Genomic DNA, 21139 nt, shown 5'->3' on the forward strand with positions numbered 1-21139 from the left:
CTCTGATTCTCGCTTCATTCGGTTATTGTTCCAAAAGCTCCAGGGTCTGTCCTAGAGGTTTTAGCTTTAAAAAAAATTTTTTAATAGAAAGTTTATTTCATTTCTTTTATGTGTGTGGGTGTTTTGCTTGCACGTGTATCTGTGCATTGCACACCTGTTCGGTGTCTTTGGATACCAGAAGAGGATGTTGAGTTCTCTGGAACTGGGGTTACAGATGGCTGTTAGCTTCTACCCTACCCCATTTTGAGACAGAGCTTTCCTAAGTAGTATGAAGCCCAGGATAGACTTGAGATCACAGTACTCCTGCTTTATTGCTCTGAATGCTGGCCCCACAGCTATGTGCCACCACAGCTGGCTGAAAGTTCTAATATTGATTAGGCCTGCTTCTCACCTTTCCCTTCTATGTTATTTTCCTGTAAGCGGTACCCAAGGTTCAAAACACTTCCCATTCGTCTGTGAGAATGGGGCTTCCTGAAGCCCCACCATAAACATTTTGCCCAAATGGCAACCAAACAAAGACTTCCAAATATCTCCCAGCTTAGGAAGAATTTGAGGGACTCATGTATAGTAAGGTGCAAATGAGGGGCATTGCTTGAAGAGTATGTTCTACCCTGACTGCTTACCTTTTTTTCTTTTTCTTTTAATGAAGAAAAAGCTGTAAGTCAAAGGACTGGCCATAACGGGAAATCCTAGCCCTGAGGAAGGAACATACTGTGCACTTGACTGTATGCAGCAGACATTTATTCTGTCTTCTCTGAGGGCGTAGGCTACAATACTCTCTCTGGTCTAGCATTTATGACAACCTGGGACTGCACTGTGTCTCCAAGGGTTTCTAAGCAATGGTTTTCCATTCTTGGCAGAAGTTGGGACTGATTCTTTTCTTAGAGTTAGATGGCACTTGGGAGCTCAGGTCTTTTACCAGCTGATCTAATTTCTCCAGAGAGAGAAATCAAAGGTCTATGGACATAAGTCCAAGCTGCCACTAGCCAGCTGTGTGATCTTCCAAGCAATTTATTTACTCTGTTTTGTTATCCACAAAATGGGGATAATAGTGCCTACCTTAGTGGGTCGCTGTGGGGTTTAAATGAGATAATATGTGTAGCACCAGGAATGTAGGGTTGTTTTGTGGTTGTTAATATATCTGTAATTATTAAGGCTTTTGTTACTTAGAGCCATCGTGTCTTTGGCTGGCTACAATGCCACAACCCAGGAGATCCTTAGGCCTTCCGAGCTTTTGGCAGGAGTCAAGGCGTACACCAGTTTCATCCAGTCATTGGCACAGTTCTTGGGCACAGATGCTTCCAGAATTGTTCGCAATGCCCTCCTGCAGCAGACGCAGCCGCTGGACTCATGTGGCGAGCAGACAGTCACCACTCTCTACACAAACTGGTCAGTGTTCTTTCTTCCCCTTGTCTCACCTCTACTAGTTCTTTTTCCTTGCATAGTAGGTCCTCATGACCAAGCATTCTTTTAACCAGCAACATCTCTTAGAACCTGAAAAGGAGGTTTGTTTTTGCTTGTGAATGACAGCAATATGAAAGACATAACTGGATCCCCCTTCTGTTCTAGCTTTTACATCATTCCCTATATATCAACCCTGCAGCTCTTTTGACCTTGTTCCTCTTAATGTCTAACCCTTAACTTTCCTTTTCTGGATTCTTACTGTTTCTGTTGAAAAGGATTCTGCTATTTCTTTCTGACATTATTATTTTTGCTTTAGCTTCTCCTTCTCCTACACACTGTCTCCTCATTCTCAGCCAAGGCTGTGACAGGTCCAGTAGATTGTTCTGAACAGGGAAAGGGGCCCTCTTGGAAAGCACTGTTTTCTTTGACATTTTTAAAGAGCCAAGAGGTAGATTTCTCCCTCCCCAAGCCACTGGGTGGCGCTTTAAATCTACTATCAGCTTATTGGGATACTGGGACGGCCCGCTTGGTGAGGGCTTTGATTATAGTAGTAAGATTGCCTCTCTTACAGAGATAGCTACCTTTTAGTACCCACTGAATACTGCTGCACTAAGTTATTTTTTAATGTAAGTTTTCAATTTTAAAATTTGACAACTACTTTTAGTTAATGAGAAAAAAAGCTGATTGGAAGCTGAGTTTGACCCGCTGGTTTGTTAGCCCATGGTGCTGTGGAATACAAACTCAGAACTGGTATCTGGGTGAGGGCTGCAGTACGTAGGCATCTGTCTGCAGACACTGTTGGAGTCAGCTTCTTTGACTTCTCCAGATGTTAGGAGGGGAGATTTGAAGACTGGGTGATGGGTACTCCTGTAAGCCAGAGGTTTGATTTGAGACCGGATTCCGGGATCCTGGGTCCTTAGTCCACCCCTTTTACGGAGAGGATATAGCATAAGCGTATTTCAGAGGAACCCCAGTTAATACTTTTAAAAGTGCTGGTATGAGCCTGTTTTACCTGACAGAGAGAGGGTAAGAGCAACAGAAATACAGTTGTTGAAAGAGAGCAGGGCTGAAGGCTGGCAGTTCATGGTGCCACATTTAAGGCATGGTGGCACACCGATGGATTGGAGGCCGTGTGGAATCACATCTGTTTCTGATCCAACGGCTTTAGGGTGTTAAATAGATTGCTATGTTGCCTCCTTTCAGTCTTTCTTCTTCACTCCAGCCCCTAGCAGGGTTTCCCCCTGACTCGATCATGGTGGTGACAGAAATGACTGGACGCTAACCTATGCTTCCCTGACCCCCACCTCCCCTCCTGCCTCACAGGTACCTAGAAAGTCTACTCAGACAGGCGAGCAGTGGAACCATCGTCCTCTCTCCAGCCATGCAGGCCTTCATCAGCCTTCCCCGAGATGGGGAGCAGAACTTCAGTGCTGAGGAGTTCTCAGACATCTCTGGTGAGCCCAGGGTCCTGGTCTTCTCGTCACAGAGCAGAACTTGGTTCTTCAACAGTACCTTGGTCTAAATCCTCCTGCCTTCCCAGAGGCCCATTCGGTGCTTCTCCTGGTGTCTCTGTTGGACTTTGCTCAACTTTAGGGACACATAAAAAGAAATTCTAAAGCAAGGCCCAGGATCGAGAAGTAACTTGGGGGATGAAGGTGAAGAGAGAAAAGGAGAGAGGTTTAGGAGTTAGGCAGGCTCACTAGCCACTGAAGGGATTTATTCTTTTAAGGTGGTAACAGATTTAAAGTTTGAGAAGGACATTCTTATGTGGGGGGCATATTAAGTGGTGATCTGATGTTCTGGAACCTTCTTCCTTGATGATTTCTTAATGAGATGATGAAAGACATCGGTTTTAAGTCCAAGTTTTAAGTCTTATACCTAGAGTTCAAGTCATACAACAGTCTCGAGGCAACTCCTCTTGCTATCCCCATTTTCCAGATGAACACACTGAGACACTGAGAAGTTGGGAGATGCTGAGGTCACACATCTGTAAATGGTGGGACTTCAACTCAGTCAGTCAAGTGTGTGTGTGTGTGTGTGTGTGTGTGTGTGTGTGTGTGTGTGTGTAGATACGGGAGGTATGGTGAGTTGGAAAGCCATTCCCTTTTGAAAGAGGGCTTGAAGTCATGTAATTCCTTCCTAATACATGTGGTACCAACTGAGAATTCGTGAAGAATCCTATTTCACCCCTTTTTCTCTCACCTCCATGTAAATGATGAATTGTGCATGGGACCTAGGATAGGCAGAGGTGTACCATGACCCAGACTTCCTCATTCTCCTTTTCTGGGGGTGGCAAGGAAGCCAAAGGACACGTTTATGTTTTCCATCTCTTCCTCCTTACTGTCCCCTGCGTTCTACTGTAAACAGACTATACTTTGCCTGCTGTAGGTTTTAGATGCCCCCTTTCATCTGCCCTACCCACAAGCCGTAGGCAGCCTCTAAAACCTGCTTTAGGTCTTGCTGACAACTGACAAGCAGCGGGAGGCAGCACACATTCACCCTTCTGCCACCCCCACCCCAATTTGTCTGGGTTGCCATGGTGATGGGGCAATGTTACTTCAAAAATAGATAGATAGGAAGAAAAGGATGCCATGGGGTTACTAACTGGGGGTAGAGACGGCTGGAGTAGAGGGTTTTGCAGATCCACCCAGTAGACCAGCCTGCTGCCTCTTCATTAGTTTCAGAGAAGACAGTTTTGACCCTTTCTCCCTCAGGCAGCCGTGTTAGCTTTCTAAGGTGGCTAGTTAATTGTAAAATCCTTTTACAATTCTCGGCTTAGTCCTGTGGTTGTAGACTGGTGACTCTATAAACGTCTAGTATTTGCGTTGGACCGGGCATCACAATAGCTGCAGTGACCAGGGCTATTTCCTCTGTAGTTAATGGAGGGGGATGGCATCAACTGGTTCTTCCTTCAAAGACTGCAGCCAGGAGCTCTTGTTTCCCTTCCTTTCTGAATTCCGATTAACGGTGTTGAACGTGTCTTCCTTACGCTGCTCTCCTGTTCCTTCTGGTCTCTTATGCTTTCCCTTCCTGGAGTGGCCTGTAAAGATCACAGCTAGAGCCTCTTAAGCATCTGAGCTCACCACTAAGATTTCCACCCTGTGGCTCCCCCAGGCAAGTTTGATTTAACTCAGAAAGGGCAAAAGCAGGCTGGGTGAGCGTGATAAGGCCTTAGGGGCAAGCCTAGATTTGGAAGAATAAATAATTTAAAGCAAAAAGAACTGAGACTCTGGGGAATGTGTGCTGATTATGAAAAAAGAAAAGGCAGCTCATGGGGGAAACTGGGCCAGTGAGATATTAAATGCCAGAAGTCTGAGGAATGAGACCCCAGATGCACAAGCATTGTCTCTGCAGGGTTGGGGGGCTTTGTCCTGGGTTTCTGGACATACCTCAGACGTGATTAACTTACCTTGGTCAAGTACCTAATCTTATCACCTGTAAAGCCATGGTGGGGTGCCTCTGCATCACACCACCCACATAGGGCTTTTGGTAACTACCACATACCATACCCCTTTTTCATCTCCACCAAGTCTCCTCCACTGTTTCTCATTGCAGGTTTGTATGCTCCCATCAACTCTGCTCGTGATTTCTTTTCACGTTACAGAGGCTCTGAGAGGTTTAGTGACTTCTTTGAGGCCTTCTTTAAAGCAAGTTTAGCTAGGACAATAGCAAAACCCAGAAAAAAGGACTGGGAAGTGCAGATTCATATAAGAAGGGAATGGGGTCCTGGAAAGATGGCTCAGCAGTTAAGAGCACCGGCTACTCCTCTGGAATACTGGAGCTTGAGTTCGAATACCCACAACAGTCTAGAACTCTGGATTCATGGGCTCTGAGGTCCTCTTCTGGCCTCTGTGGGGATTTCATGCCCATGGTGCACATACATTCAGGCACACAGACACATAAGTTTTGTTTTTTTTAAAAAAGAGGAAAATAGCTATCATCATGTGAGGTGAGTCATGCTATCGGTCCCAGTGGGAAGTGTGGAAATTGTCCCAGAGACCTGCCACCTGCATGCAGGACTAGAGATTTTTCTCCTTCAGCTGCCCATATTCTTTCCTTCCTAGACAATATTTTAAATATTCAAAGACTTGTATCCCCCATGAAATTCTATTCCAGAGATGCGAGCCTTGGCTGAAATTCTTGGCCCCTATGGCATGAAGTTCCTGAGTGAAAACCTGATGTGGCACGTGACTTCTCAGATTGTGGAGCTGAAGGTGTGGCAGGGGCCTGGGAAAGGTCTTGCCTTGGCAGCAGTGGGAGCTGGAAGCTAGAGTGTTGTTATTTTCTTTCCCTGCTGTATGCCTCTGTTTTCTTCAACTTCAGAAACTTGTGGTGGAAAACATGGATATCCTGGTTCAGATCAGATCCAACTTCACCAAGCCAGAATTGATGGCATCTCTGCTGCCCCAGCTGACAGGTAGACACCTTCCTACAGGAGCTATGAAGGAGACATTGTGAATGTCGGAGGCTTTGAGGAACGGGGGGCAGGGGGTGTTGGAGGGTTAGGCTAGGCCTGGAAAAGCAAAAATCAACATCAGTCTCCCTTGTTCTCTTTTCTCACAACCCACGTTCTCTTCAGGGGCTGAAAATGTGCTAAAACGAATGACCATCATTGGGGTGATTCTCAGTTTTAGGGCCATGGCCCAAGAGGGACTTCAGGAGGTGAGTGGGAAAGGTTATTGCAAAACCCTAAGCCTCTCTGCAGATAGGGTTTACAGGAATCACTGAGAGTATGGATGGGGAGGTGGCTGAGCTTGGCAGAGGTCATTCAGATCCATGAGCTTAGAGAACTTCCAAGCTTGGGGGATGGGGATTGGAATCCTGGCTTCTTAAGTTGAGGCCCCCTTCCTGTCAGTTTTGATCTGATTTTGGATTTACTTCTTTTCTTTCTCTAGGTTTTTTCTGCCCACTGTCCCTTTCTCATGGGCCCCATTGAGTGCCTGAAGGAGTTTGTCACCCCAGACACAGACATTAAGGTAGGAGTGCAATTTAGGATTCAGTTACACAACTTACTGAAGACAAAGATTGTTTGTAGTATCTTGTAAGGAGCTCTGAAGAATTCTACAGGAACAAGAGTTGGGATTTGAATGGTGTAGCAGGTTGAGCAGGCCTTGAGAGGGAGAGCAGGGAGGGAGAATGAAAGGGAGGGAGAAGAGGAAGGGGAGGGGAGGGAAGAGGGAGAGGGAGAGAGGGAGGGGAGGGAGAGGGGGAGGAAGAGGGAGGGGGAGGGGAGGGGGAGGGAAGGGAAGGGGGAGGAAGAGGGAGGGGGAGGGGAGGGAGAGGGGGAGGAAGAGGGAGGGGAGGGAGAGGGGGAGGAAGAGGGAGGGGGAGGGGAGGGAGAGGCGGAGAGGGAGGGAGGGAGGGAGGGAGGGAGGGAGGGAGAGAGAGAGAGAGAGAGAGAGAGAGAGAGAGAGAGAGAGAGAGCTGTCCATTCCCTCCACCCAGGGTTCTGATTTGATGCACAGTTCTGATTTCCAGCAGTGGCTGATGACCAGTCTGAGTGCTCCATCCTGTCAGGAGTTTGTCCAGCTCACATCATCTGGACAGTTCTGGTTTTTAGGCTCAGCTTGCTTGAGAGTGTAGGCGGAAAGAAAGGGGATGAGCTGGAGGAAAGTCTCTATTGTCTCAGAGGTGGAGTAGAGGAAGAGAAAATGAGGCTTGTCAACCAGCCCTTCCTTCCTTCAGTACCACACTTCATTCACTATGGCCCTGGTCTGCTTGGCCTATGACCACGGGCAGGCGGGGTCTAAGATATTTAAATAAAGGGCTGAGCAGAAGGTGGCTTCTGTATCGGTACTATTTACAAAGTGTGTTGCTGTAATATGTGTGGGGCATTGGTGAAAAAGGTGTGCTTTAAAAAAACAAAAAACATAAACAGAATACAGAAAAACAGACCTTCAAAAGAGGTCTAAGTGCTTGGTACAGGAGTCGTGACTTGAGTTACACCCTGAGAACTCAGTTCTGAGTACAGCAAACGAGAGATCCAGTGTCAGTCAGTCTTCACTGATGTCTTGGGTATATGCTCAGCCCTAGGTGAAACACTAGGAAAAAGGAGAAAAGTGCAAAGATCTGGTTACAGTAAAGGGAGAAGAAGGAAGGCATAATTTAGTCAGTCACTAAGGAGGATGCTTTACACATATAGTCTGATAGAAGTATCACTGCTCCCTTTCCTTTTTTTTTTTCCATTTCCAAACAAAAATAAATTTTTGGGAATTTATTTCATATATACAGAATAATGTAGAAATTATATATGAGTACCTCAATGAAATTTTTTGCATAATATGTAACTAATATCTAACTTTAATGTATATTTTCTAATAAGATATAATGGTGTTTTTTTTCTTTTATTGGATATTTTCTTTACATTTCAAATGTTATCCCCTTTCCCGGTTTCCCCTCTGGCAACCCCCATCCCATCTCCCCTCCCCCACCGTCCCATTCTATGGATGAGAATTCTGAGGCTCAAAGAGGTTAAAACCTTTAGACACAGTGACTAAGTGGTGGTGGTGAGATTTGAGCCAGGATCTATTTCACTTCCAAAATGCCTTCTGCCTTTACTATGCCACAGGATATTTAAAATGTAGACTCTGTTCGGGAAGAAGCCACATGTTTTGCTTCCCCTCTGAAAAGACAGCTAATACCAGGTGCTGCATGTGGTCTGTGCTTGGTCAGTAAAACAAGAAAGGAAGGAGAGATGAGTTTGGACTGAATCAGGGAGGCCTACAAGACTTAAATTAAGCTCAAGGGGTGCACATGACTTAGATGTAAACAGAGAAGACGGAACAACATTAGAGACTGAAAGGATCTGGACCAAAGCATGAAAGAAAGGAAGTGGTAATTTGGGACAAGTGAATGAGTTACCTTGGCTACATTGATTAAATGAAGCGTTTAGGAAAATAAGGTTTTCCTTGAATGCTAAGCAGTGCCTGTGTATTCATGTGCATTTGTGCATGTGTGTGCATGTGCATGTGTGTCCTCAACTTTTCTTCACCTTATCTTGTGAGATAGAATCTTTCATTGAACTGGTAGCTCATTGATATGGTTAGGCTAACTGACCAATGAACTCCACGGCCTGTCTCTCCATTCTGGACCCAGAGCTAGGGTTATAAATGGACACTCCCATGCACAACTTTTTTTATGTGGGTTCTGGGATCCAGGTCCTTATGCTCGTGCAATAAACACTTTGTTGACAGCCATATCCACGGCTCCATAAAGCATTTTTGCCCTTTGCAGGGTGCAGAAAGCTATGAGACCATCTAGAAAAACATCTAGAAGACTATCTATCTAGAAAAATAACAGTAAACCACAAGTTAAAACACCACGACCTAGGTTTCCTGGCTGCCGATAGTTTCTGCCAAGCACCCCTCCTATGCTAGAACTTCTCCCCAGGATTTTGTTTTGTTCTCTATCAGGTCACCCTGAGTGTCTTTGAGCTGGCGTGTGCTGCAGGGGTGAGCTGTGACATTGACCCGGCCTTGGTGGCTGCCATTGCCAATCTGAAAGCTGGTAAGATGGAAAACGGGCAAGGAAGGGCTTGTGCCCCATTTTGGGTGGGTGGAATGTCAAATTAAAGAAGGCTTTGTTTGGGGTTGTCAATTTAGATGATATAAGATTGGATGGAGGACAAAGTATAGTCCCTAACCTGCAGAAGATGCTCACAGTGGTCATTTAGGTTTTGTTGATCGAGCTGAAGAAGGTAGCTCAGAGCGAGAGTCTCTTGTTCAGCAAGTGCTCGGGGACCTTAGGGTGTGGTTGGGGAAATACGATTCATGCAAATGAGTCAATAAGAGAACAGCTTTAGACAGCAGATGATCTCACACTAAGTTGTGTGGAATTGGTGTCCAAGTTCCCCACAGTGACCCCGTGCACCTGGAGTTTACAACCAGAGTAGATTCTGTATAGACTTTGTCCTTTCCCAGGCCTACTCTTACGCTCATTACAGGTTTCTGAGATTGGCCCACTTATTGTTATATATACCTCAAAGAGACCCGAACCTAGGGATTGGTATTAAGCTCTTCAAACTTGCCACATTCATCCATTTTCTTCTCTCTTGATCAGTGAGAATTTTTTTCCTCTCTCCTTTCTGCCTCTCCATCTCTTGAAGAAGCTGACAAGGTATTCTAGGATGGATGTCAGCAGAACTCTTGATGGGAGTTTTGCTCTGCCATGAGCATGGGCAGGGCTCTAGGATTTGGGCCTCACTTTAATTGGGTACTTCTCCTGTCTTCTTTAGTCACTTCTAGCTAAATCATGTTAGAGATATTTTTGTATGTGACTATGCTTCTGTGAAGTAGGACCCTGTAGGAGGTAATTCCAGTTTACTGACCTTACTTTTCTTTTTCCCCAGATAACTCATCCCCTGAAGAAGAGTACAAGGTGGCGTGCCTACTTTTGATTTTCCTCGCTGTTTCCCTCCCACTCCTTGCCACTGACCCTTCTTCCTTCTTCAGCATTGAGAAAGATGGTGAGTAAAATGTAGATTTGAAGGATCAGTGCTCTTCAGATTTCTGCTGGAGAGGGAGGAGGAATAAAGCAAAGTTACCTGGAACATACAGACTTCTGTAAAGGTGCAAATTTCTGTTTCAAAGAGCACTCGAGAATGTGTGCATAAAATTCTATTCCAAAAAAAAAAATGCCATAAGAGTATACTTCTTCTAGTCCCCGAATGACAGCTAGCTATTTTGGTGTCAGTTAGGGTGGTCCAGCTTGTGTGGGGGTGCACAGACACAGAGACAGGAACAGAGAGACAGAGACAAAGACAGAGACACAGAGAGAGAGAGAGAGAGAGAGAGAGAGAGAGAGAGATTTGTCAGTTAGGACCAGCCTTGTCATTCTCTTTGTCTCTCCTCCCTCCATGTTTTCCTAGGCTACAACAACAACATCCACTGTTTGACCAAAGCCATCATCCAGGTGTCTGCTGCCCTTTTCACTCTGTACAACAAGAACATTGAAACGCACCTCAAGGAGTTTCTGGTGGTGAGTGGAAGTGGTTTGACTTCGTCTTCTGTAGTCTAAGCTTCCATGTCATTCTTTCAGGAAGAGTGGAGGATTTTAACTTTCCTGACAGCTGGGACTTCAGCTTCTGCCAAGATACTTGGGGAGATGGTTGGACAAAGAGAAAATCCGAGTTTGGCCACTATGAGTCCTCTGACAAAATTTCGAGGCCTCGGCTTTCTCATTTATAAACTAAAGAGATTAAACTGATTTGTGATTCGTCATGTTGGTGCACATCGGAATATACTAAGGAGTTTGTTAAGATAGACTCCTGATCTCTACCCCAGACCTCCTGAATTAGAACACAGAGCGAGGCCCAGCCTCATGTTTCTAATTTGGTCTCCAGGAGATCAGAGATACATTGAAGTCATAGCCATGCCGAGTTTCATACTCTCTAAGGGCCCTTCCCACTCTGTCCTGCCATTTACCAGTTTTCAGGCATGGTTTTAAATCTGGAAACATTAGTTTTCTCAGCAAGTGGTTTTGGTCTTAGGATCTAACTTTGAGAACACAAGGCCTGGGTTTGCAAGGCCTGGAGTTTACAACCAGAGTAGATTCTGTACAGATTTTGTCTGAAACTCATAGAAAATGTTTTTACTCAAAGTTTGCCTCCCTGTAAGTATCACCATTGATATTAGTTTTGCCCCCAGAAAAACATAGAATAAATAACTTCCTCCCATAGTTGAAAGAGGCCCTAGAGTTTTCCACTCTGGATCCCTTTGGAGGATTTTTGTCTATATATTCTGCCTCACGGTCATTACCCTCACCCTGAGCATTCTCAGCAATGGAGAGTTAATACTTATGGTCTTATCTTTCTCCTTTGGGAAGGAAACAGCAGATGACGTTATTTTTTTTTTTTTTCAGGAATTATACCCTTATTTTGAAAAGTACATGCCAGGTATATTAAGTTGGTCAGAGCATCTCTGTTTAAGCTGGGAAAGCCAACTAGACAGAATGAGCTCTAACCATCTTAAAAGTAAAGCAGACTCTCACAAGGTCTCCAAGGAAAGAGATCCCCAATCCCATTTCTTTGTTCTCTTGTACCTTGTTTGGTTGCTAAGTTCAGGTAACCTGGGTCTGGCCTGTGTTACTCATGCTTCTACCTATTTCCTTGACCTGTTGGAGGCCTGGCAGTGAGTGGAGATGATAGGAGGAGAATACTAAGACCACTGTTTGAATTAGAGGTTCATCCTTGGCGTCCAGGTACTGTCAGCTGTAAACAGTCTGAGGACAGGTGTCTGGAGGCTGCTAAGGAAAAGAGGTTAATCTCTTGGTGCACAGCATGACCAGCCTTTGTTCTAGGTTCTTCCCTGCCCCTTGTGCCCTCTTTCCTGGCATTTGATAAGCTCCTTCTGTCTGCACTGGCAGGCTAAGCCATTGGGATTTATTTTGGTTTGCAGGCAATGTGTGTCTCTCAAACCTAGGGACCTGATACTTTCCCACCTCGAGCTTTCAGGAACAGCCTAGCATGTCTTAAGGCTCCTCCTTGATCTTTTCTTAAGTTCCTGTAGCCTCAGGCTGTTCTGTTCTGACCTCCATAAAAATCTGTTTCTTTATAAATGCTTCCTCTGCAGGTGGCCTCTGTCAGCCTCTTGCAGCTGGGCCAGGAGACTGACAAGCTCAAAACCAGAAATCGTGAATCCATTTCTCTGCTCATGCGCTTGGTACGTATCTTGTTTAAGATGGTCTGGGAATGGAGAGGAAGGGCCAGCAGGAGATTCCTTTTTAAGGTCTTTGGGTCCCTGCCATATTCTCAACCAAAACATTAACTAAGAATTTAAGTCCACCTGGTTCCTCTGGATTTGTGTTCATGTTTTGGTGAGCATTCTAGACTTGTCCTTTGATCTCAGAGCAGAACATTCAAGGGCTTCTAGGCACAATGGGATGTCTCTTGCCCCTAGCTCCTGAGTCCCTTGTCTTGCAGTGCTCCTGAGTTTGACCTGGAGGAGGGCAGCAATGCCCTTTTTGGGTGGCTGTTCAGTATGCTTTTGGTTTTCTCCGACAACTTCCTACCAGTATATTTCTTGTCTTCAAGGATACTATGAACAGAGAGGGCTTAAAGGGGTTTAGGTATGGAATTAATTTTGGTTATAAGGCAGGGATTTGGTAAGGTCATGAATCAGGCAGTTCACGCTCATTCCCTTGCTTTTCAAGCTTCGTGCTTGCCTCTAATTCGGTGGAAAGTTCCTGGAGCTCTGACTCAGTTGACTTTTTAAAGTGCTTCCCTTATGACCTTGTTTCCCTCTTCAACATATTTACTAACTGTTTTCATCTCATAGTCTGATCCTCCAGGTTGGGCAGGTAGGGCTGCTGGCTCTGTCTAGAGGCCCTGTCCTTACCCTCTTCTCATCTACCCCCCACACATACCTTACTCTTCTCTGGCCTTGTGGGAGAGGATGTGCCCCGACTCATAGGACACACTCAGGATGTGTGTGGTATTAAGTTCTCCAGCCCACCCTACTGGTGTGGATGGTGGCTGTACCTCTGCTACCCAAGGATGTATGGCTGCAGCTGAGCTGCTAGGTAGCGAAGTCTGAGTGTGTACAAAACTTCTCAAAAGGGGTGGAAAAGAGAAGGGGTGCTTGACTAAAACCGAGTTACTCTTTTGTTTTGTTAGGATATAGAACTCTGATAAGTCTAAGAGTTAAAACTCTTTTACACTCATTTGTGTGTGTATGTGTCGGTGCTGTGGTGCATGTGTGCTCTGAGGGCACCCTGCAGAAGTCAATTCTCTCCTTCTACCCTGTGGGCCCTAGAGATCAAACTCAGGTCTTCAGGCTTGGTAGCAAGTGTCTTCACCAGCTGAGCTAGCTCTCTGGCCCTAGTCTAAGCATTCTTTTTCTTTTTTTTTAATGTAGCTTTTATTTTACATGCATTGGTGTTTTGCCTGTATGTATGTCTGTGTGAGGTGTCAGATCTTGGAGTTTCAGACAGTTGTGAGCTGCCTTGTGGGTGCTGAGAATTGAACTCAGGTTCTCTGAAAGAAAATTCAGTGCCCTTAACTGCAGAGCCATTTCTCTAGCATTCTCAGACTTAGAGTTCAATGAATATACAAAGGTATATTTTGAAAGTGTGACAAAATAGATTTATTTATTTATTTATTGGTCCTCATATGTCCCAAACTGGTCTTGAACTTGATAGATAACCGTGGATGACCTTGACTTTCTGGTTCTCCTGCCTTTACCTCTAGCATGCTATCATTACAGGCATGTATCACCATACCCAGTTTATTTTTTAATTTAATTTAATGTAATATTTGAGCTTAGAAATAGAGGCATAAGCATTCCTGGGACCTGCCTCCTTAGGCTCCCTTCTTTAAAGACCTTGAGTGGTATCTATGTCTCAGCCAGAAAAAGGCCTATGAGGGAGAATGAACTTGAAGTGTGTAGAGTGTGTGAGGGCTCCAGGAAGGAGAATGCCAGAAATGCAATAGGCAAGCACTGCATTTGCATTTGGAGCTTGCTCTGTCTGTCTGTCTGTCCTCCTTCCTTCCTTTCTTCCTTCCATCCTTCCTTCCTTCCTTCCTTCCTTCCTTCCTTCCTTCCTTCCTTCCTTCCTTCCTTCCTGTCTCTCTTTCTGGGACAGTTTTACTCTGTTGCTCAGTCTGACCTCCAGCTCAAAATGTCCCTGCCTGAATCTCTGAATGCTGGGGATTGCAGATATATGTCTTCATGCCCAGCAAAAGCTTAGTACTTTATCCATGATGGCACGGTTAGAATTAAGAGATCTTTGAGGAAGTGCATTGTAGACATTAAGTGCTCAATAAATGGAACACACTGTGCTTGCTGCTCTGGAAGGGTGGGAGGTGACTGTGTTTCGAATTGCCTTTTAGCCCCACCTTCTGTGCCATGATCTCCACATCCAAGCCTGTCCTAAAAGATGGGGAGGTTCCTGCCCCTGGCAGCCCTGGCAGGAGCAGAGCCAGGACCAGGCACATTTTGCTGAGGTGATGATTGAGGGAGTAGCTGCTGCAAAGCAATTTAAATGCAAATGTTTCCACAGAGAAAGTGGAGATGATTACAGGGAAGGCACTGTGTTCTGAGTTAAAAGGCTATTTGTGTAATCCCACAATCTGGCCAGCACTTCCCTCCCGGGGGTCTTCCTGTTCTCACTGTCCAACCTGAGCATGGCCCACCCCAGGGTTGACAGCCTGTTCCTGGCATGGGTTCCCACTCTCAGAATCAAGAACTTAGATGTCAGAGCCACACCAGATCCTGGCCATTATCTGAGACTTAAAGACCAATAGTGGAGAAATGGACGAGCAGAATGAGATTCAGAATATATAGGCTGACTTGGGACTAGAACCCACGTCTCTGAGCCTCCTGTCTAGGTCTGTCCTCAGAGCAACAGAGAACAGGAAGCCATGGACCAGTGACTCTTTTCTGAAGCTGTCACCCATTTCTCTGCACCTGATTGCATCTGTTGCCTGAGGGTTGGAAATCTCAGTAAGCAAGGAACTCCCTTTGGACTTTGGCTCGGGACTTCAGAGTTTATATTTGTTAGTTACTTTTAATCTTAATTTTTTTATTTTAATTAAATTAATTAATTAATTAACAAGGCAAGGTTTGCTCTTCAGCCTTGGGTTGCCTGAGATTCAATATGTGACCTAGGCTGGCCTCAATCTCATGATACTCCTTCTGCCTCAGCCTTGAGTTGGGATGGCAGGCGTGAGTCACCACATCTGACTGGGGCTGCGGTTTTGACAGAGGATTTTCTTTCCTCCAGGCTATGTTGCTGCTCTTTTGAGGCCATTGTGTGCCCTGTGTGTAAATGTGTTAGCAAAATCGTACTGATGTAAAACTTGAATCGTCTTTGGAGAGAGATAGAAACATGGGACACCAGACATGGTAGATTCTCTTTCCTTTGTGGATCTACAGAACCTGAAATAACAGACATTTTGGGAAGGCCCACTGTGTGGATGGCCAGAGGATGTGGGACTCTTCTCTGGAGCATGGGTTTAGGCTCATGATTTTTTGAGGGAACAGGTTCTGAGGAAATACATCCTGCTTTCCCCACCCAGATGGAAATGCAGCTCAATCCTAGGCTGTGTTGCTGTTTTGACATCTCTGACCATTCTCACACCCTTACTATCACCCTTAGTCTTACCCAGGCATCCGATCTATCTTCTGTTTAGCCATGGGGACTGCTGGGATTGCCACAACATAAAAGCTTCTAATTAAACTAATTAATCATGCCTGGTCCTTTATGTAGCATCCTTATGGCTCCCCAGGTGCTGTGCTGGAAGAGGGAGGAACCCATGACCCAGTATAAGAGGACCCGTGTGGTTTTACCCCCACCCCCTGCCCTCCCGCCCTCCCGCCCCCTGCCTGCAGTGGTAATTGTCTCCCTGGCTGTAAAGCTTTGATATGAGTGAGCACTGCCCTCCATCTTTACTCAGTGCTTATGCTGCCCACATGTGATTTAGTCTCCAGAACAGGAGAGACTCTAGGAAAATGGTTTGTTCGTTTTCCTTTTTCCCTTGCCTTCTGTTTCTGTGCCCTTCACATTATCCCCGATGGAGGGGATGGGCTTGAAATGGAGCTCAGGAGGACACTCTGCCTTGGGGAGTCAGATCGAGAGCCAGAGTAGGGGAGGAGTGAGTCAGATCTGCTCACTTTGAACTCTCAGAGCTACAGAGGGCCTAGGACCTGTGTGATGAAAGCTGTTGTCACAGATGCCTTCTGGGAGTCCTCACCTCTTGACTGTATGTTTCAGGTGGTGGAGGAGTCACCCTTCTTGACCCTGGACATGCTGGAGTCCTGTTTCCCTTACGTTCTACTACGCAATGCCTATCGGGAGGTTTCCCGGGCCTTCTACCTGAACCGTCTGCCAGCCAGTTCCCACTGAAGGGCCTTCTGGAGCTGCCAAGAGCCACACTGCAGTGAAAGTTGCAGCCGTTTCTTCAAAAGGGGAGAAGAGTGGGAGGGTGCCCAGGGAGAGACAGGTCAGGCCCCACAGCTGAAAGGGATAAGGAGGACTATCTAGGGCTGAGGAGTCATGGAGAAGTGGGACAGGCTGGGGCCATGGAGGACAATGTATAGATAAAGGGGTGTGGAACTACATGTATGAATTTTTAACCATGAAAAAAAAAAAAACAGTGACCTATAAGCATATTGTGTATCTTCTGGTGACTCCAGCTTAAGCTCTGACAGGCATGGTTCTCTCCGACCTTCATCACTATTCTAGGATAATGTTGGCGGGCAGAGATGATCAATCATCATATTAAACCATAATGAGCTTATAATCCTCCCGCTGGAGCTGCTATTGTCTCCTGCACATTCATTAGGACGATTATCTCCTCTCTTCCTTTTCCAAATGTGTTCAGCAAACGTCCAGCCTGCTCCCACTGCAGCAGAGCAGCACAGGCACCCATTTCTCTTCGAAGGGCTCTTGGTCCTTCTCACCTTGACTCCATTCCCCAATGGTATTCCTCCTCCAGAGGTATCGTGTCCAGCTTACTCTCCTACCCACTGTGGGTAAAAAGTATATCTCCCTTGCTCTCACTGTGCCTGCTTTTCCTTGTGTGTCTCCACAGCCCAGACTGGAGAGAGGTAATGCAGATCACCTGACAGCCAAGTGAAACTGACTCATGTGGGTTTTCCCTCCTACATCATTAGGGGGATATTCTACCTCCTAATGGGTGGGACTAACTTAACCCCTAATCCCCTTGTCAGCCTCAGTACAGCTGTTGCTCCAGGCAGGGACTTCTCTTGTAGATCTTAAATTTCACGTACCTTATTAGGTCGGAGGGCCCAAGAGTAGGGATCCTTGAGGGAGTACAAGCTGTTTCAACTTAGCCCTTTTCTGTACTAATTAGAATTTCAAGTGTCATAGAGCCCGGGGCATTTAAGATAGCGCTAACTGGGTTTAGTAACTCTGTGGCAGAGAGCAGTTAACCCCATCTTTCATTCACACAGTCATCGCCAGGGAGGGCTGGAGTAACAGATCATAAGTGTCACAGGTCCAGAATAGTTGGAATGGGAAAATGTAATTAGCGAGTTGATTAATTAGGGTCATGCCCATGCTTCCATTATGAAAAGGAAGCAATTGTTGTTGGCTTTCAGCAAAACCATCCAGCTTTCATTAAACCAATTTGATAGCTGTTTTGGGATTGTGTGATTGTTTGCTTTTTATTTCTTCAGACCTGGGGTTAGTCAGTATTTCCTTTACTTGACACATATAATCAACAGACACTTTTGTTAGTAAAAACTGTTTGCTCTTTAGGACAGACGCAACAGAGACTGTATCTCCACGCTTCAGTTATTGTCCTTCCTTCCTATGAAGAGGACTTCATGTGTAAAGAGGTGGCTCAGTGTCAGACCAACTGACGAGGAGAGAAAGACTCAGGGGTATCTAATAAATGGCACCTCTTCTCTTTTCTCTTGATTCAGGATCTTGCTATGTAGTTCAGGCTAGCCTTGAATTTACAACCCTCCTGCATCAGCTTCCCAAGTGGTAGGATTCTAAGCATAGACCATTACACCCTGCTGACCCTACACTCTTATATCTCTTTTTGGTTCTTCTTCTTGAGGGGACATAGAGACCCCTTCTTCATGTACATGGAGAATCATTTACAAAGAACCTCCCATGGGACAGCTAGAGAGGTAGGTGACAGAGGTAGGGATAATGGCCTTTTGTTAATTAAAAAAAATCATGATCTACATGTACTTGTAAGAAATAATACAGAAAGACCCTGTTGTCTACTCTTGCACAATTTCTTTCACTCAATGGTAACAACTCATAATACTCCAGTTCGTGGTCACAACCAGGATAATGGGGCATTAATATGATTCACTGATCTCATTTAGGTGTTCCAGTTTTACTTACGCTGGTTCTCTGTGTATGTATATGTAGCACTGTTGTGTGCAGACTTGTGTATCTGTGACAGTCAAGACACAGAATAACTAAATTACCACACAGATTTTATAATCACCCCCATTTCCCTCCTGCAACCCACCCACATCAACAGATTTGTTTTCTACTGCTAAAATTTTGCAATTTGACATAATCTCTTTTCACAGACGTGTAATTATGCCCACACATTTATCTACCACCTATGCTTTTTCAAATCATTTTTCTATATGTACAGCAATTTTGCAAACTAGGCAAGGAAGGCTTCCATATTGCAGGTGAGGAAGCATTCAGTGACAATAAATGACTTAATGAATCAGGCCACGTGTTGAGCTAAACTGGAACCCAGGTCTGATGCTTAGTCCTGGACTTTCTGTCTGGCAGGGTGCCTCTGTATAGAATTCAGAAAACCGTAGAAGGAGCAAAAGGAAAGGTTAGGATCCCGCTACCTTTACCAGCAGGAATGAAAGGTGAATGACCAGAAGTGAAGGGATGCAGGAAAAAACAGGGTGTGTCAGCGTTTCAGGTACTTGCTTCCTCAATGAGGAGGATCTCTGACTTCTTACTGCCTAGGACACAATCGACCATGGACTGTTTTTGCTCTGAGATCCCTCAATTTGTTTAACTTAGACCCCCAAAGAAATGAGGAGTGATGCTGACCCCAATTGCTCTGACTTGCAGAGAGAGTTGGTTCTAGCCTTGGTATTTTCATTAGTGTAGTGCTTTCATTAAGTCCCCATTAGCTTCCTTGCAGGAGTAAAGATGGAATTATTCTCCTTGCCAGGCCTGGGGGGGAGATGCTTGCTGAGGTGCTGTCTTTGGTTTGGGCAGCAGGGTTGCTGCCTCTTCTGCTATGCTGTTCTATCCAGGAAGCAGGCAAAGAGGTGCAGCCTGAAGTCTAGACAAGGAAAGTAGGGGGTTCCCTCTGACATTTTTCAAGAAGGAAACAAATGTGGCCTGAGCACTAGATCCTGGAGCAAGGGTGGTCCCAGCTAAGGACCAACTTTCTTAATCTAAGACCCTGCTACCTGGACCCGTTCTTCCTTCACAAAGTTCGACTTTGTAAGGAGGCTGGCACATGGCTGAAATGTGCTCACGTTGTTGAGGGAAGAATGTTCTCCCAGCCCTCCTCCCCACAAGGCCTCTTGCCTCTCCCAAGTACCTGTCATCAGAGGAGGTAAAGATGAGTCCCCCCTTCAGCCCCCACACCTCAGTGAATTGTCAAGTGTTCTCCCTCCCACCTGAATAGGAAGCGAGAGCTGCAGGCCAGGTTGCAGATTGGGGAAGTCAGAAGTTAACTTGAGCTGAGTTTGCAGCATGGTGGAGACTGAAGAGCAGGCTTTTCTCTTGTCACTTTGGAGAGAGAGGATTGTGGGGCTGTCCCTTTAAATAGCATTCCTGTAGGAGGCAGATCACATCCATCCGTCACCTGCTGCCAAAGCATCACTTTTGGTCTTTATCAAACTCTGAGCTTCTTGGAAGGGATTGTGGGGCAAGGTGTGTGAGGAGGCAGACTTTCCGAGGGGTAAGGGCAGGGAAGTTCAGCAGAAGCTGATCAGGAAGGAGGGCGATGAGGCTGGGGAGAAAGAGCAGAGGAAAGGTATGGGAGGGGAGGGGAGTTGGAAAAGACAGAGAGAGAAGAATAGCTGTTTTGGACTCCTCAAATGGGACAAAGCACAATCATATTCTGGTCTCTTTAGAAGTTCATAAAGCTGAAATGTGATTGCTCTTCAACTAGAGGGGGGAGGGTGAAGTCGAATACCAGAACATGTGACTAAAGAAAGTGAAAGCCAACGAGTGGAAAAGGCCCTGACTTACAGGCTATCTCTGTGGGACTGTCGTTATTTCTTCTGGGCACACTTTTCTTGTTAAACAGAAAGGGAGGTGGATAGATTGTATAAATGACCTCTTTCTTAAAAGGGTCAGGAGTTGGGAGCCTAGGAGGGCTGGGCATGCCATTGTGTTGATGAGAAACGATGAAAGCACACCCTGGAACCCTTCTTGCCTTTTGACTCTAGTTGAACAGCCTGTCTATATTGGGAAACTCCTAGTTCTAATGAAATTTTTGAGTTAGAGCATTTTAACTTAATCCTAACTCACAATTAATTCTTGTATAGTTTCCAGCCAATCCCTTCTTCAGTTGGTAGGGGAGCTGGCTCACAAATTTTGTAAACTACATTGTGCAAGAGTGATAGGGTCTCAGATGCTGAGGTCTCTGGTCTGTGACTGCTTCTCCGGAGAGGAGGGAACAGTGCCGTTTATTGGAGTTAGATTGACAGAAGGTGAGGCCCCAAGATTCTTGTCACTCTATCTTCAACTCTGTTGTAGCCTCCTGCCTCTGTGCTTCCTGGTGGCTGCTTCTCCTTGCAGTTTTTTCACAATGGGAGTCTAGCACTTCCCCTCTGTTCCTTTCTCCTCCTTTGCCTGAGAAAAGAGGAGCTTCCCCTCCATAGTTTAGAATATATGTCTCCTCCCAGTTCATCCCTCCTTTCAAACCCCAGAGAAAATTCACATTCTGGAGCCCTGGATTAGTGGCTTGTTAGAAAACCAACAGTCAGTGAACCTGTTTCTATTTGCAGGTTGTATGAGAGTCTCTACATTGCCAAAGTAGGTGTACATTTAGAGAACAGATAAACAGAAGTGGTTCCCGTAGTGGGACGGAGCTGGATGAAAGGTTTTATCCTGTTACACAGTCTTGAGTTCAAATTCCACCCTTTTGTTTCATAAACGTTTATTCAGCAGAGAGGCTGTCCTACACTGGGCCTTTAGCCCTTACATTTCTTTCTCTGAAGGCAGAATAAAATGAAGTGAGCCGGAACGGCTGCAGGCCTGCAGGCTAGGCCAGCTATCAGGCTTGCTTTCCTGGCTGTGTGCAGTTACTGGGTAGTTA

The 21139-nt window shown here is 45.6% G+C and overlaps 1 protein-coding gene across 3 annotated transcripts in view; it reads left to right on the forward strand.

Moving 5' to 3' along the window:
- Positions 1-17503, forward strand: part of Nckap1l (NCK associated protein 1 like) — a 45485-nt gene extending 27982 nt beyond the window's left edge. Inside the window, exons 21-31 of one of the 3 annotated variants that reach the window (NM_001414951.1) lie at positions 1171-1389; positions 2728-2858; positions 5521-5618; positions 5728-5821; positions 5984-6066; positions 6300-6380; positions 8817-8910; positions 9752-9868; positions 10271-10380; positions 11973-12062; positions 16114-17503. In NM_001414951.1, the coding sequence (NP_001401880.1) occupies positions 1171-1389; positions 2728-2858; positions 5521-5618; positions 5728-5821; positions 5984-6066; positions 6300-6380; positions 8817-8910; positions 9752-9868; positions 10271-10380; positions 11973-12062; positions 16114-16245 (1249 nt within the window). In that variant the 3' untranslated portion in view covers positions 16246-17503. Of the gene's footprint in view, positions 1-1170; positions 1390-2727; positions 2859-5520; positions 5619-5727; positions 5822-5983; positions 6069-6299; positions 6381-8816; positions 8917-9751; positions 9869-10270; positions 10381-11972; positions 12063-16113 lie in introns of those variants that run through there. The other 2 variants (NM_001108119.2, XM_063263688.1) reach the window with 2 other exon arrangements.
- The last annotated feature ends 3636 nt before the right edge of the window (positions 17504-21139 follow it).

Source organism: Rattus norvegicus, chromosome 7, assembly GCF_036323735.1.
Source record: "Rattus norvegicus strain BN/NHsdMcwi chromosome 7, GRCr8, whole genome shotgun sequence".
Taxonomy (NCBI): domain Eukaryota; kingdom Metazoa; phylum Chordata; class Mammalia; order Rodentia; family Muridae; genus Rattus; species Rattus norvegicus.